General features: G+C 44.2%; 1 protein-coding gene across 2 annotated transcripts in view; it reads left to right on the top strand.

Moving 5' to 3' along the window:
- The first annotated feature begins 11,914 nt into the window (after positions 1–11,914).
- LOC147443508 (Molecular chaperone Hsp40/DnaJ family protein) overlaps positions 11,915–15,182 on the top strand; it is a 70,770-nt gene continuing 67,502 nt past the window's right edge. Inside the window, exon 1 of one of the 2 annotated variants that reach the window (XM_086526317.1) lies at positions 11,915–12,498. In XM_086526317.1, the coding sequence (XP_086382443.1) occupies positions 12,100–12,498 (399 nt within the window). In that variant the 5' untranslated portion in view covers positions 11,915–12,099. The remainder of the gene's footprint in view (positions 12,499–15,182) is intronic. The other variant, XM_086526318.1, reaches the window with a different exon arrangement.

The following is a 15,182-nucleotide window of genomic DNA, read 5'->3' on the forward strand; positions in this document are numbered from 1 at the left end:
TACGATATAACCTACACTTTTCAAACACCTTCCGCAAACATGATAGATGTTCTTTCCAAGAAGAGTAAACACAAAGGTCGTCTAAGAAAGCTTCACAAAACTCTCTCAAATATTCTTTAAAAGCAGTGTTTGTTAATCGTTGGAATGTAGCAGGGGCATTTGTTAAGCCAAAAGCCATCACACGAAATGCAAACACGCCAAATTCCGTGATGAAGGCAGTTTTAGCTTGGTCCTCTAGCGCTATCGTGATTTGGTTGTAGCCTGAGTACCCATCTAGAAAGCTATAAGCTTCCTTGCCTGCAACTCTTTCGAGTACATGTTCGGAATATGGCAGGGGGTAATGGTCTCTTCTAGTAGCTGCATTAACTTTTTTGAGGTCCACGCACACCCTGAGTTTCCCATTCTTTTTTGGCATGATAACTATTGGAGACACCCATTCAGAGTGTTCAATAGGATATATGAACCCACATTTGATAAGCTTTTCTAGTTCTTCTTGAATGATCTTTGCGTACTTAGGATTCATCGGGTAGGGTCTTTGTTGTACGGGCTTCGCAGTGCTAATCATAGGGATTGTATGTTGGACCACAGAAGGTGGAACACCTTTCATATCATGGTATGTCCAAGCGAATATGTCCTTGAATTCCTTGAGAAGCTCTTTGAGGACCGCCTCTTCAACTTCTGTGAGGTCTTGGGCAATAAAAACAGGTTTTGATTCTTCACCGGGGTCGGCTAATTCTATTTCTTTAACTATTGCCGGACCATCATAGATTCCATTATTCCCATCGATAGGTATTCTTTGGGCTTTTGTGTACACAACCTTTGCTTCCCCTGTGGTGTAAGATTTGAAATGTTCTGGTGCAGGATGCAAGTCTGTGGATTTTGGTTGTGCTTTGGTTTGTGCTTCCATTTCTGCTTTCTTGTGTTGTCGAGCTAACTCTTGGTTTTGACGCCTCCTTGCAGTGCGGCTCAACTTTGGCTTGTCTATGATCTCTAATTGGGCTATGTCATGGGGTCGTGGTCTACACCACATAAAATTTTGGAGATATTCACCCCAATTGTCTACCAATTTTCGATGAGCATCACATGCTCCTATATAACTGAGCCATTCTGTTGAGGATCTCTTCTTTTTTATCCTAGCACGTACATTGGATCGATATCGACGCCTCTTAAGGTTTTTCTTTTTCTTATTTGAGACCTGCTTTTGATTTGCATTTAGATCTGGCTCACTAAAGGAGTCCTCGTTGGTGTCCTCTTCACTCTCGGAGGAGCTATCATGGGTTGATGTGCTCGGTCCTTCCGAATGTTTTGACTCTGAACTTGCTCCACTCTTTAATTCATAAGATTCCAAATCCGTTTCACTTTGGAAGTCAGTGTCTGAGTCGTGTTGGTTAAAGTCTTCTATTGAGCTATCGGTGTCACTGTCAGATTGGTCCACAATTGCCTTGCCCTTAGAAGATGCATGTATGGCACTTATCATGTTCAGAGGTGCAATTTGTGGTACCTCTTCCCCCTCTGGTGTGACCCAAGTGGTTCCTCTATTTCCCCAGGTATCTATGGTTGCAGCTAGGTGTACCCAGTCTACGTTGTCTGATTCCATCATACCCAGTAACACATCCATGTAAGGAGAATCTTGGCCAATGTCTGTATCCTTCTTACAAGTGTAACAATATTGTAGTGGGGCCGAGTGAACTGTGGTGTCAAAGCGATGATCAATAATGGTTTTACTCCCTAAGGGGTGTACCTTACCAGTCACCAAATCCACTCTAAGGACAGAGTCTTGGAATTGCAAATAGACATGATTTTTAGACCAATCGTGAACCATTTGTGCTTCCCTCATGAATGGTCGTCCTAAAATCATTTCATATGACATAAGGTGTTTAGAGAAATCCATTACCTTGTGTCCTAGAACTTTGATCTTACGATCCTTGAGCATCCCCATAGGTTTGGCTATGGTACCATTTGCCATCTTTACCACAATGTTAGTAACACTGAGGCGGGGTTTTCCCATGGATTCCCAACAATCTTTTGTAACGATGCTAACTCCCGCACCACCATCAAGAATTGCCTTTATAGTTAATCCCTTGGTAGTGATGGGTAGGGTCGCATTAGACTCGTCGCCTTCAAAATACTGCCCTAATTCGTTAATGGGTACCTCGATCACAGACTCGTGTCCATCTAAGTCAAGTGATTGCACATGATTTTCCTCATCAATCATAATCGAGTCAGGCCTATTTGGTTGCGCAAACTGTGGTAATCCCGTTCGTAGCTCTCCGTTAAGGAATGCTCGAAGTGCAAGGAATAACTCAGGATCTCCATACAGCTTTGCTATGATCGTGGTTCGGACCTCAGAAGACATGAAGTCCACTAGTTTGGCAACATTCATTGGCATTTTGCAGGGTGTAGGTCCTTGACTAGGAACTGGTGAGGATGGAATCTCATATTCCTCAATGGGATCGGGTATTCCTTCGTTAAACATCCTTTCCAACAAAAAGGTGTATGCTCACTTTTGATGTCCCGTCCTCACTCCCTTCTTGGATGATACTAGATATGGCTAACGGTCTATGGTTCATGTGGGGTGGATGAACTTGCGTGGGAAACACTGTGTCATGAATTTTGACATGCATGGGTTCTGGTTCTAGTTCCCTTGAGTCTCCTCCACTAAACCTCTTAGATGTTTCACCTGCTCAATCTCGTCTACTGGGTTTGGGTACGTCCCAATCTTCTTTTTACGATTCTTCCCTTTTTGCCCCTGCGGTTTATCTTGGGGGTCTTGGATTGGATTTGGAAACACTTGTGGTGTTTTCAGAGGCTCTTTATGGTTTTCTCTTATTCGGTTTTCATTTGGTTCCATGTTACGGTTTTCTTTGTCGGTCTTTCCCTTTGTGGTATTGGTTCTAGTCTCCATTGTCTCGACTGAATCTGAATCATCCTCGAGGTCATTCATATACACGGGGTCATCTCCTGTTCCTATGTTTGTTTTGGAACTTGGCTTTGAATTTCCCGTATTCTGCGACCTCTTCCTTCGTGTCTTCTTTTTCTTTGCTTGGATAACTGATGCGGTATCTCTCTCTTCGAGGATATGGCCTGGCCCTTGAAGCATGGATCGTGTAATCGCATTATCGGGTGCGATGGGTGGTATTGGCGATGTCACACTAGAAATTTCAACCAAATTTAGGGGTGTGATTTTAGGCGCATTTGGGTTATAGGGGCATTGGGCAATCAAGTGATCTATGCCACAACGATTACATGTGAGTATTGGCATTGCAGACGTGCTCCCTTGATTCATTTGCATCTGTGCAGCATTCTTTTGCAACCTAATAGGGCACTCCGCTCCCCGATGTGGTCCACCACACTCGTAGCATTGAAGAGGTAGCCTCCTAGCCTGGGTGTTGATATTTTGACCTCTGGATGCGAGAGCAGCAACTTGATAAATCGGCTTGACTGCCCCCAACAATATTCCATGTAGTATATAGGACACTCTTCCAATGTATCAAGTCCGTAGGCAATACTAGTGTCTATTTCCTCCTCACAGCCATCTGCATAAGCATTAGATGGCTCGCAACCCACTTGGTTCATAGGGGCGACTCTTGGATGCGGGGGCTGTGGTCCTAGCACAGGAGGTGGTAGCGGTGTAGCTTGTACAACATTTTGAGATCTAGGGACCATGTGTTGCGGTAGGTGCTCAACAGGTGGAGCAGGCATCAATACAGGAGCTCGAGGTGCATCCGTCCAGGCTACAGGTGGTCTATTTGCCATCATACGTTTGATCATTAAACAATCCTTAGCTTGGTGACCATACCTACCACATGCGTTGCAAGTTCCATTAAATTTTACTCTAAACGTAGGGCACTCACTAGTGCTATGTGGACCTAAGCAAATGGAACACCATTGTTGCTCCCTTCTTGGATACATGTGACTATTTTGAGGGGGTCGATTATCCTTAAGAGACTCTTGGATTGCCTTGGTGAGGTCTGTCAAGAATGTCTCAAATACCTTTGGCTCATTGGCAATGGGCTTTGCAGTCATGGGTTCATACTCAATGGCTTGTGAGCTAGTGGATCTCGTGTCAGTAGACACCCTCATGCCTGCTATCATCAAGTTGTCCTCTAATTGGATTGCATTGGCAGTGACATCTTCCCAGGTTGTGATACCTCTAATCACTAGTCCATTATAGATTCCTTCATTCCTCAACCCTCGAATGAATCGATCAAGCAGTTGGTTATTGTTGAAGCGCTCATTTACAGGGCAGCGAGAGTTTAAGTGCTTTAGACGACTAATGAAGTCCCTTACTGACTCTCCTTCCTTACGTTCGGCCTTCTGTAGCTGAGATGCTACACCCCAAAGCACACCTTCTCGTATGTACTCCTTTAGAAACAACCTTCGAAGGGTAGGGTAGATTGTTTTCTCGTCCACCCTTAGGGTTCTATACCAATCTCCAGCCTTCCCGCTTAATGTCAAGCTTAAGGCATTGCACTTATGTAGTTCGTTGCGTTCCCCTAAGGAATCACATACTTGTTCAAACACTTCAATGTGTTTTCTAGCATCTTCGTCCCCATTGAATTTTTGCGTGAGTTTGGCAATTTGTACTGCCTTACTTCTAGGCTCGTTATCAGATGCATGACGCATATTTTCCGCGATAGATCGACCTATGGTTTGAGCAAACACTGCCAAGTCACCTATGTGAGGAGGCAGGGCCGGTGGAGGTACTCTTGGAATCATATGTGGGAGAGGGACGGGTACCGGTCTTGGCATATGTGTGGATGATGCAGGATATGGAACATAACCGGGCACAGGTCCAGTCGGATAAGGGCTAGGGAGCGGCACTCAAGGAGCATAAACAAGTGGTACAATTGGAGGTGTGGGGGCCATGTGTGCATAAGGGGCTAGAGGCACATACGGTCGAGGCCCCATATTAGGTACTACGACACTAGGGAGTGGCACTGCGCTAACCGTAGATGTCATCGGTACATTCTCTGTCAGGCTTATCCCTGGAGTGAGCACTGTGTTTTCCTTAATAGAGGGTTGAGCCAAGTTAGGGAAGCTAAAGTTGTCGCTCGGAGGCTCAGATTGCATAGAGACCCCAGGTGAAATGATGTAAGATGGGTCCATGGGGCTCATTAGAGGAGTCTCCATTTGTGATAGAGTAGGCTGTTGAGCCTTGCTCGTATCCAGAAATCTCATGGGGCCAGTTGAGAGTATATTTACCCCTCGATTTTGCCTTTTCGATTGAATAATGCCATGGATAACATTACAGATCATTTTCTGTTGATCTTCGATGCTCGTGGCACTAGAGGTGGATTGTACAATCTCTATCCATCCTACATGGTAGGCGTGGCCAGAGTGTAGATCCGTCAACACCTCAGTGTGGAGGTCGTATGTCCAATGATCATTAATGAACAATCCTTCTAGAGTCGACGTGTTAACGGTTTCTTGTGAGGTAGAAGCAATGTTGCTCCCCGTGGTTTTACTTGTCACCAACGGTACTCTAGAGGGAACTTCTGAAGGAGGCAGCTCAACAGGGCCTTCTTGGTAAGAAGTTGGCAGGATATCCACATGGACACTCTTTGGGGGTGTGGGGTTCACGTGCGATGTGAAAGGAGAGTCCACTTCCCCACCCCCTTCGTGTGCTTCATTTGCATCAGGTTCCGAGCGAGTAGCTCTACCTAATGTTTCCATGAAATGGCTAAACATACTAGTACTAGGCTGTGGAGCTTCGGGAGGTGCATGGCCTTCTCTCTCAATGTTTTGGGTAGGGTATGCTTCCATGATTTCTGAGTCGGAGGAGGAATCACTAGCAGCTATTTTAGGGTCTTGGGTGGTGCTACCTTGTGTCCCCGCTGAGGGTCTAGAGCCTATCGTGGATGGGTAATGGGTGTCCGTATGAACAGAGGCACCCTCAATATGCCCGTGTTCTAGCACCCGCCCAGAGCGTAAGTGCATGTGCTTTTGATACCCTAAGGTGTCAAAAAGCTGCTCTAGGAGGCCTTGTGACTAGTTTTTAGCGTGTTTTTTGTTTGTTTTTTTGCTATATTTTTTAGAGCGTGTCGTGGAATGGGCCGTGTGATAGCTCGAAACGAGCGTATCGCTAGAAGGGACGCGCTGTGCTTTACAGCCCACCGTTTGGTTCTATTTTGCTCCAGAAAAGCCCAAAACAGTCTTTTCGTAGCTGGGGAACTAGGCTCCAAATAGCAAGTCTAAGGGTGCAAGTGGGAAGAGAAGGGAGGAGAGTGGAGGACTTGTCCCACATGCTCTCATTCCCTCTTGAGGAGGTAGGGTATATATATAAGAGTGAGTCTAGTATATATCATAGGACTGAGGCCTGGGCCTGGGCTTGGGCTTGGGGAAATGATCCCGATCCCGATCTAACTTTTATACAAACCAACCCGTCCGTTTTTATAACTCACGTTTTTTATTTTCGAAAATCAACCTCCCCCTCGCTCACGTTTTTATTTTTTGATTTTTTTTTCAAAAATATTTTTTTTTTTGAGATATTATTTGGTACGCGTTTTGGTGCGCGTTGACCTCACCTAACTATTTACTGTCCCACCTACCTACTGACCTGCTAATCAGTGGTTCACCTAATTACTAACCTGCTTAATTAACTAATTGTGCGCCTAACTGTGCACAAACCAGAAAACACAGAAAACACAGAAAATGAAACTTGACAGAACTGTGCAGTGAAAACACAGAAAATGCAGAAAATGCAAAAACGCAAGAAATGCTAACTGTGTAAGCTGAAATCTGAACTTAATAGAACTAGCAAAACAGACCTTAACAGAACACAGAAAACTTGAATGCAAACAACAATAATCAAACTTAAGCCGAGCCTTTCCTGCATAAAAAATAACTTCAATACAATTTACAGGTCGCCATTGGAGCTTCACGCGCAGCAGCTCCCCGGCAACGGCGCCAAAAATGTCAAGGCTAGGGACTTGCTACGCGCCGTGTGCGAGCCACAAAGGCTCCTAGCACACAGTCATACAACAGACAAGCTCACAAGGAAGAACGGTGTGTCACTCACCTTCCTGCGTAGTTGCGAATGAAGGATTCCCGCGCCGCGAAGAAGAGGGAGACGCCGCTACGCCGCGCTCAACCGCCTCGCCGCCGTCGTGCCGCCGCAACGCTCGATCGCACACACACTCTCACTCTCTCTCTCTCTCTCTCTCTCTCTCTCTCTCTCTCTCTCTCTCTCTCTCTCTCACACGCACACACACACAAGGAGATGGTGAAGGAGAAGGTGGAGATGGAGCAAGAGCAGCTTCTATTGCACAATGAGAGAATGACTCAATTTTAGGTTTAATTGGCTTTTATGTGAGCTCACCCCATTCACACTTGGGCGCCCATGCTTAGCCAACTAACCCTAGCATGTTCGTGTTAGAGTGCGCCTCTCATCGGCGATCACTCTACCTTTCCCTATTGGACCGACAAGCCCGGTGCCTGACTCTACTTAAATAAATAATACGGTTACGGTGTCCGTCGTAGGCGATAGGGTGTCCGTGAGCCACGAGGGTTAACAATTATCATATTTTTTCGATGCAAACCTATTGTTTATGGCAGTAGAACTAGTATGGTGTTGCTCTATCAGTTTGATGATATGGCACATTGTGAGGTTTTTTCACTCAGCATAGCAATACTTGTTCAACGTTGGTTGGTCGATAAATTACATAGCTTATGGTTGATGTTTTTTTTGGCAAAGCTTAGACCCCACCACTGGGTTCCAATTTTTCTTTAAGCTCAGCATAGAGTCCTATGGTTTTGATTATAGGTGGTATCTAGCAATTTGGGGTATGGCATCTTAGTTATTGCCACTTAAACTTAGAGTCTTTTTTGTTCTACGTTAATTTTTGGAAAAATTTGGGGTTGCTGCCGCTTGGCTCGGCAAGGCAGTAATCTGTCGTTAAAGACCTGACAGGCTGAAGGTGCTTATTGTTCATAAAATAGCTTTGGGATTAACTTGGTACTGCTAATTAAGAATGATACATTGACCACTGTCACATATGCCTGGTAAGGCCTACCGTTTGGGTTGGCTATGTGTTTATATTAAAAAAAGGGGTTTTTTTAAAACCTACTGCGCATGGATGTTAGTGGTTTTTTTCTAGGGTCTGTAGGGGTGTTTTGCCCCGGGTGCTTACCGATGCTATATTGGTTCATTACTTGGTTTTTTGGATGAGATAATGCAATATTTGCATTCACATGGGCATGTGTAGTTTTTTTTTAAAAAAAGAATGCTTTAGGATTGACTTGATACTGTTGCTTAAGCATGGCATATGGATCACTGCCACATAAATGCCTGGTAAAGCCCATCGGGTGGGTTGGCTAAGTGAATATAAAGAGTTCTTTCGACCTACTATGCACTGTTGTTGCATATTTTTGCTATCGTTTGTGGGGGTGTTTGCCCCAGTTGCATACCAATGTTGTATTGATTCATTAACTTGGTAGTTTGGATGAGATAGAGCAATACATTTGCTGCATTCACTTGGCAGGTGTAGTTTCTTAACAATAGTTGGCGTTTTTTGTGGATGCCCCTGTTGCTTAAAACACCATATTCTTTCAAAGGAACCTCTACTATTGAGGGTGGGTATACACCGTGGCACTTCTTGGTGCTTAAAACACCATATTCTTTCAAAGGAACCTCTACTATTGAGGGTGGGTATACACCGTGGGACTTCTTGGTTTTAGCCTCGGTACTGGATACATCGCGCGCACTGTTTTGGCTTATGGTAAATTGGGGCTTGGCCCGGCTGCATACGGATATTTGATGGTTTTTTCTGGCCCGAATGCTTACAGTTACTGGGCGTATTTTGTTACTGGTCATCTTGTTAAGGTATTACAATACTTTTTTACATTCACAATGACAAGTAATATTGGAAACAAAAAACATAATGGCATTTATTCCTTTAACTTCATGGTTGGACTTGAGGTCTGGCTTGATACCGCAAGGGTTCCTTGCCACTTGGTTTGCTAAAGAGATGTATAAGGTAAGTCATATACAAATTGGGGATGTTTTGGATTCCATGTACCATGACGTGCATAAACTGTATCTGACATGAAACAAACATAAACGAACTTGATACTTTTTAGAACTAAAAATGGAATTTTCTAAAAGCTTCTTTTATAGCTTCATGAGGTGGAGTTTCATTAATCTAGAAAGATAACTTATAAACTGATAAAAATATTGATGGGGGATTCAGACACTTGGATTAGAAGGGGTGATGGCCTTCTAACCAAAATAATATTTTTTTGCTAGAAACTTTGGGTTTTTTTATTATTAAAAAATATATTTTTTACATAAATACTATGGACTAAGCTTGTAAGTTAAAAAAAAGTTTGTAAGATGGACATGGATAACAACTGGTATAGTCCATTGATACTTGTAAACACAACCAAGGCTAACATATTTGTTGTCTTGTTTGGATGGATGCAGGTAAGGACTCTATCTTATCTTGGAAAGTTTTTTTTGGCTTTTAGCAGTTGTCCAAAGACAAGATTACACATACACCTACTGCAAGGAAAGTACTTCGGTTATCTGTATATTGGAAAGAGGATTCATTCTTACAAACATTGTACAAAGATAATTGTAAGACTAAGTTGTTTTTGTACTTATCATTTCCTTTATTCTGGAGCCTGCTGTCTTTTGAATGTAAAAGTTCAATTATGTCTTATTAATCATGATAAAACAGCTACAAACTCACACACACACACACACACACACACAATTGAGATGTTATATATTTGAAAAATTCAAGAAATTGAAAAAACACTAATCATGCACGAATTGATCGGCCAATCAATTGAGCATATGCGGCCCGATAAAAGCAAATAGATACTTGACTGATTGCTCTCGGCAATAGCTTAGCACACACACACTAGTTTCACAAGTCAATTATGCCTATGGTGGGAGTAATAGTTCAGTAAAGCAAGCTAAAAATGAACACAAAAGCACACCAAAATCACGCACGCATACACACTACTAAATGCGAATTTCTCCTAACCTAATCACCAAAGAATAGTGGAGCATGCTCATGCCCAAGTGGTGATTGGGGATTGAGATTATTGAGCTAATGTAAATAGAGATTACTGAAGAGATAGACCTAGGTACAAAACCGTCGACTATGATACCACTTGATGGGTTAGTTGATGTGGGAGCGTACTCCCTAATCACCAATGATTAGCGTTAGGCTATGAAGGGTGAAGCCTTAACTTAACCATGGTGTTAGGATTAGGGTTAGAGAGATGGTGATTAGGGTTAGATTATGCCAAGAGTAAACGTAGAGGTAGAGAGAGAGAGAGAGAGAGAGAGAGAGAGAGAGAGAGTATTGACACAATGATAATGCTCAAAGTGCAATTGTTTCAATAGAAAGTAGCCTCTAATATAGACTTGGTGCTTTGCAATCATTGGCTAGAGAGCTTGCACCCTCTTCATATTGGACCATGTCATCAATTATCGCTTCCTAGGTGGTTAGAGGGGTTTTCCACATGGTGCCACAAGTTGGGCTTACCCTTACACTGCAAGCCTCACAACCATGGCATGTAGGGCGGGAAGGAGAGGATGATGAGCAAGGCGAGTGAGCAGGTGGGAAGGTGAGTGTAGAGTAGACCACTTAGCTAAGGCTTGAGGCTTCAATTTGAAAAGCCACGTCACTGGCTTTCTGACCTACCTCTAGCCAAAGCCTATGTTATGCATCCCAAAGGCAATTTACTCTTCTATCCTTCTTCTTTCCCCTATAATGTCCCTTTCTCTTTGTTTTGGCCCTAATCTCCCCCCCCCCCCCCCCCCCCCCCCCCCTCTCTCTCTCTCTCTCATCAGATAGATCTTTAAGGTCTCTTGGGATAGTTTCCTACGACATTAAAATTCTCTTCTTCTTCCTCTCTCTCTCTCTCTCTCTCTCTCTCTCTCTCTCTCTCGTTCCTACAAGTCATGATTCTCTTCTTCTTCTTCTTCTCTCTCTCTCTCTCTCTCTCTCTCTCTCTCTCTCTCTCTCTCTCTCTCTCTCGTCTTCTCTTTCTCTCTTAATTAGATGCATGCAACATCTCTCTGTGTGTTGTGTGTGCGCCCATGTGCGCGCACGAACACACATGCATTCGAAAATGAGCCGCAGCGTCCACAAAGGCTCACTTGGCTCCAAAGGTTCCACCACCACGGCTAATCTGTCAAAGTAGGGCACACAGTTAGCCGCCGTGTCTACAGAATTCTCGCAATGTTTGTGTGCTTGTGTGTGGTTCCAATTGCATTTCATGTGCGTTCGAGGATTGTGGCGGCAATGTCCAAAGTTTAAGGGTTGGAGCTTAATAGAGTGAGGGTTGCCTCATGTGTAAACCCTTTAGTCTACACATACAGACAAAACGGGGAAGCCTTGCCTCGTCCATCAATGCCACGAGAGGGGACTCAAGGGATCGACAGCGGGGGCGTGTGATCGGTGGGATCACACGCTTTGGGCCATTGGATCTTTGCAACAGAGGGAGGGGGGGGGGGGGGGGGGGGGGGGGGGGGGCAAGGCTTTTATACACACGGGGTCACTCCTCCCTCAGCGAGTTGCGCTAGCTCAATTGGTAAGGGTGGAGGACTGAATTGCGGATATTAAGGATTCGAGAGCAGCTCTCGACGCAGGGGAAACCCTAATTTTTTGCTTGACCTGTTTTGATCAACGGTCAATCAATTCTCCACCGTCAATCCCTCGACTCCACCTGTGGCAATTATAGACGAGGGAAGCTAGTGGGGGATGGTCGTAGCAGTCCAACACTTTTATGAAACTAGATGAGGTGAAGGTGGGAGTTGAGCACGTGGCCTGGGCCCTAAAGAACTTGGAGGAGAATATCAAGAATTCTTTTAAAAAAAGGTTTGAAAATGGTAGGGGCCCCTATGGATCATGAGGAACTCTCTACATTGCCTACTTGTGGTTTATAGAGGGGCAACGGGATGCTGGAGCCAATGATGGGAAAGCATTACAAACCAGGAGCGCTAGCAGCACCTCAGCGATGGCGATGGCCTTGTCGCCATCGTGATTCCTTCGGTACTCTTACCAGCTAGACAGGCAGAAGCAGAAACAAGGAGCTACCTACGTAGAAGTAGCTAACGAAGGAAAGTGTGTGGGGAGAGAGATGGCAGCCTCTCTTTCTATGGCCAATTCTAGTGCTGCCACAAGCAGCGCATCAACTCCGATGACACCTGCTTCATCTGCCTCCTCCTCTTTTCGAGGACGAGCACACTCAGCAGCATTATGCGATTCCTACAGAACTGCAGAGCAAATGCCAAGTTTTCAGGGCAGGGCCCAGCGAGTTTCTATGCCGGACTCCCGTTCTAGCTTCTTCTCTGGGAATGGAGTTCGCAGGCTTTTCACATCCCCCAAGGCCCATGCATTTGATACACGCTCCAAAAGGAAGCAGCAGCCCCGCCCGGATGTCATAGGAATGGCCACTGATTACTATGCGGTCCTTGGAGTTTCGAAGTCTGCATCCAAGCAAGATATCAAGGGAGCCTACAGGAGATTGGCACGACAGGTTTGCTTCTCATCCTGCCATATTTAAAAGTGAAACATTTAGGTCCATATTTTATCCCACTGGTAAAGCACTACAGTGGAAATGGGGAAAGTGATCTGGTGGGTATGCATATTAATATCCAGCTTACATGTCAATGCCAAACCATCTGCTATCGCACGAAGACTTTGTTCAGGAGACTGCAGTACCGTCTCCCTTTTATGTAGAAATCTAAGTTTGTAGATGCTTGAATGTAGCATTTGGTTTGTAAAGCTAGGTCCTGTGTAAAGGGGCTTACGAGGGCCTCACATTCATGAAAGTCTGGATTGTGGAAATGCAGTCACGTGTAGTAAAATTGCATGTGACTCTGCACTTATGTTGTACAGTTGTTGATTTGCAGTGGTTTCTGAGAATATTTTATTCGTAAAATTAGGCTTTCACAAGAGATTCCGGATGAATTGGAGAAAGGTGCACAAAGAAAAGTACTGCAAAGTTTTTCTTCAAAGTTTATTTGTGTGCCTCGAAGCTAGTATGCTCTTATGAGGCTAATCACTTAGGCAATATGTCTCAATTGGCAACCACCCAATGAAGACCTTGCAAATTTCTATAGCAGATTTTCCCTTTGATTGAGTAGATCTTATTGCAAGAGCCACTTCTCTGTTACAGGAATCAACTTTCTTCAAGAAACATGTCTATTATATCCCATTGCCGGTAGGCTTCCTCTTGTGCATTCTGACCAGGAGGTGGCGTTTTTCTGAGAGGGCCTTGAGGGAGATGAACTATTTTAGAGAAGGAGATGCAACTACAATCTGGGTGACACTCCTTGATTGAAAGAGGAGGTACTGGTTGCTATTTTGTGCAACGTTTTTGGACCTTGTGAAGCTGATTGCTGGCTTTGGTTGGCTGTAAGCATCAAGGGATCACGTTTGTCCTACTGTCTAGGCCCCAAGGCTTTAAGGAAATTGCTTTTTAGATTTTTGAGGGAAGAACGTCTATAACGGAGAGTAGGTACTTTGATGCATCGAGTTTGAAGGTTGACGGCTCAAGAGGACTTGCTAATTCTTGCCATATGCTGTACTCAAACTCAATATTGAAAGAATTACTTAACCGTGGGTGCCGACAATGGCGGCTCAGGGTCACGGACTCTCTTGCGTAGGAGCATCCTTCTCCATCTCCCTTCACTCTCATGTACAATTCAGTTCGTTCAGTTGTTTTGAAGCATCAAAGTTTTGTTAAGTCTTGCAGATTTGATTGTCTTGTCGGAAGTGGTTATAGTAGTATCAAAGCTCAGCTCCTCCCTTGGCCTTGTGCTACTTGAACCCTGGCCTTCTAGTGAACTACCGTGGCTTTGGAGCATAGTGCCAAGACTAAGGAGAAGCAACATATTTTTCTTTTGCCTCACTCAAGAGAATCGATACTAAAGAGGAGTGACAAATAGCTCAAAGAAATTGAAGAATTGAGTAAAGAAGGTGCCGTTTCCGATGTGCGCATGATAGAAGATGATGAAAGAAAGCAAGAGAACCATTTTCACTTAAATTTGATAGGCATGACCAAGGTTCATCAGCGTTTACCATCTGTTGATTGACAATTGACCAACACCAATACGCATGTAAACATGTGTACGATCATGGAGAATCATCTACAATTAAGTTCTATGGTAAGATTTGCCCATTTATATTCTAAAAATCAGGAGCAGTAAGGCGGAGAGGGCCCTCGTGACTTGCTTTCCTTTTAAGCTTTGGATTGTACCTTATTATAGTGCAGATTTTTGGTTATTCATAGCTCTTTGAGTTGACAATGAAAAGAGCATCATGAGGAACACACATGTTTTCTTTGTTTAACATTGGGTGGCTCTCTTTCTATTGCTTTATTTTCACAATTGAGGATGATTGCCTTGATTTTAGTGGGTGGTATGTGATGGTTTTAGGGTTAGGGTTCTTGCGCCTAGACCGGAGATGCAATTGATTGTTGCATATTTTCAGCCAGTCGTAGACTCTCTCTTTGGCTACACCCAGAGCTGCCTCGAGATTGTGTCTTGGTTGGCCTTGTTGCTGCTCTACTACTCTCGTGATCTATTGGATTGCTTACTTCAGAGTTGCATATGCTCAACCTCGATAACCTCATAGTAGACTTATGCCTCGATCTGGGCAGATGTTCTTTCCCAGCTCATGCAAATCGAGAGATGCGGTTTGGTGGCACCGTTGGAGTGGATCGTGCTGTAGCTGACACTGGAGGATTGGAGGGAAGAGAAACAAGCATTATGGCTCACACATGTTGGTTTTGGCACCTCTCATCTCAAAGGCTCTTTGTGATGAGTTTTAGGGTTAGGGTTTCTGCGGCGAGGTCATAGATGCAACTGATCATTGTGTTTCTTTGGCCATGTACAAACTCTCTCTCTCTCTCTCTCTCTCATGCCATTTCCCTCTTGAATAATAGGTCTGGAGTTCAACTCTCGTCGGTAAGATCTTTGAGGTCTCTTGGGATAGTTTCCTACTACGTTAAAATTCTCTTCTTCCTGTGTGTGTGTGTGTGTGTGTGTGTGTGTGTGTTAATAAAAAGAGGAAAATGGTATAATCTTTCTATCACCCAAGTGCGGTAGATTGGTTATGCCATTGGTCTTGAGTTCAACTCTCGTCGGATAGATCTTTGAGGTCTCTTCGGATAGTTTCCTACGACGGTAGAATTATCTTTTTCTTCTTTTTCTTCTC

This window comes from Adiantum capillus-veneris, chromosome 13, assembly GCF_014529385.1.
Source record: "Adiantum capillus-veneris isolate H3 chromosome 13, ASM1452938v2, whole genome shotgun sequence".
NCBI lineage: Eukaryota > Viridiplantae > Streptophyta > Polypodiopsida > Polypodiales > Pteridaceae > Adiantum > Adiantum capillus-veneris.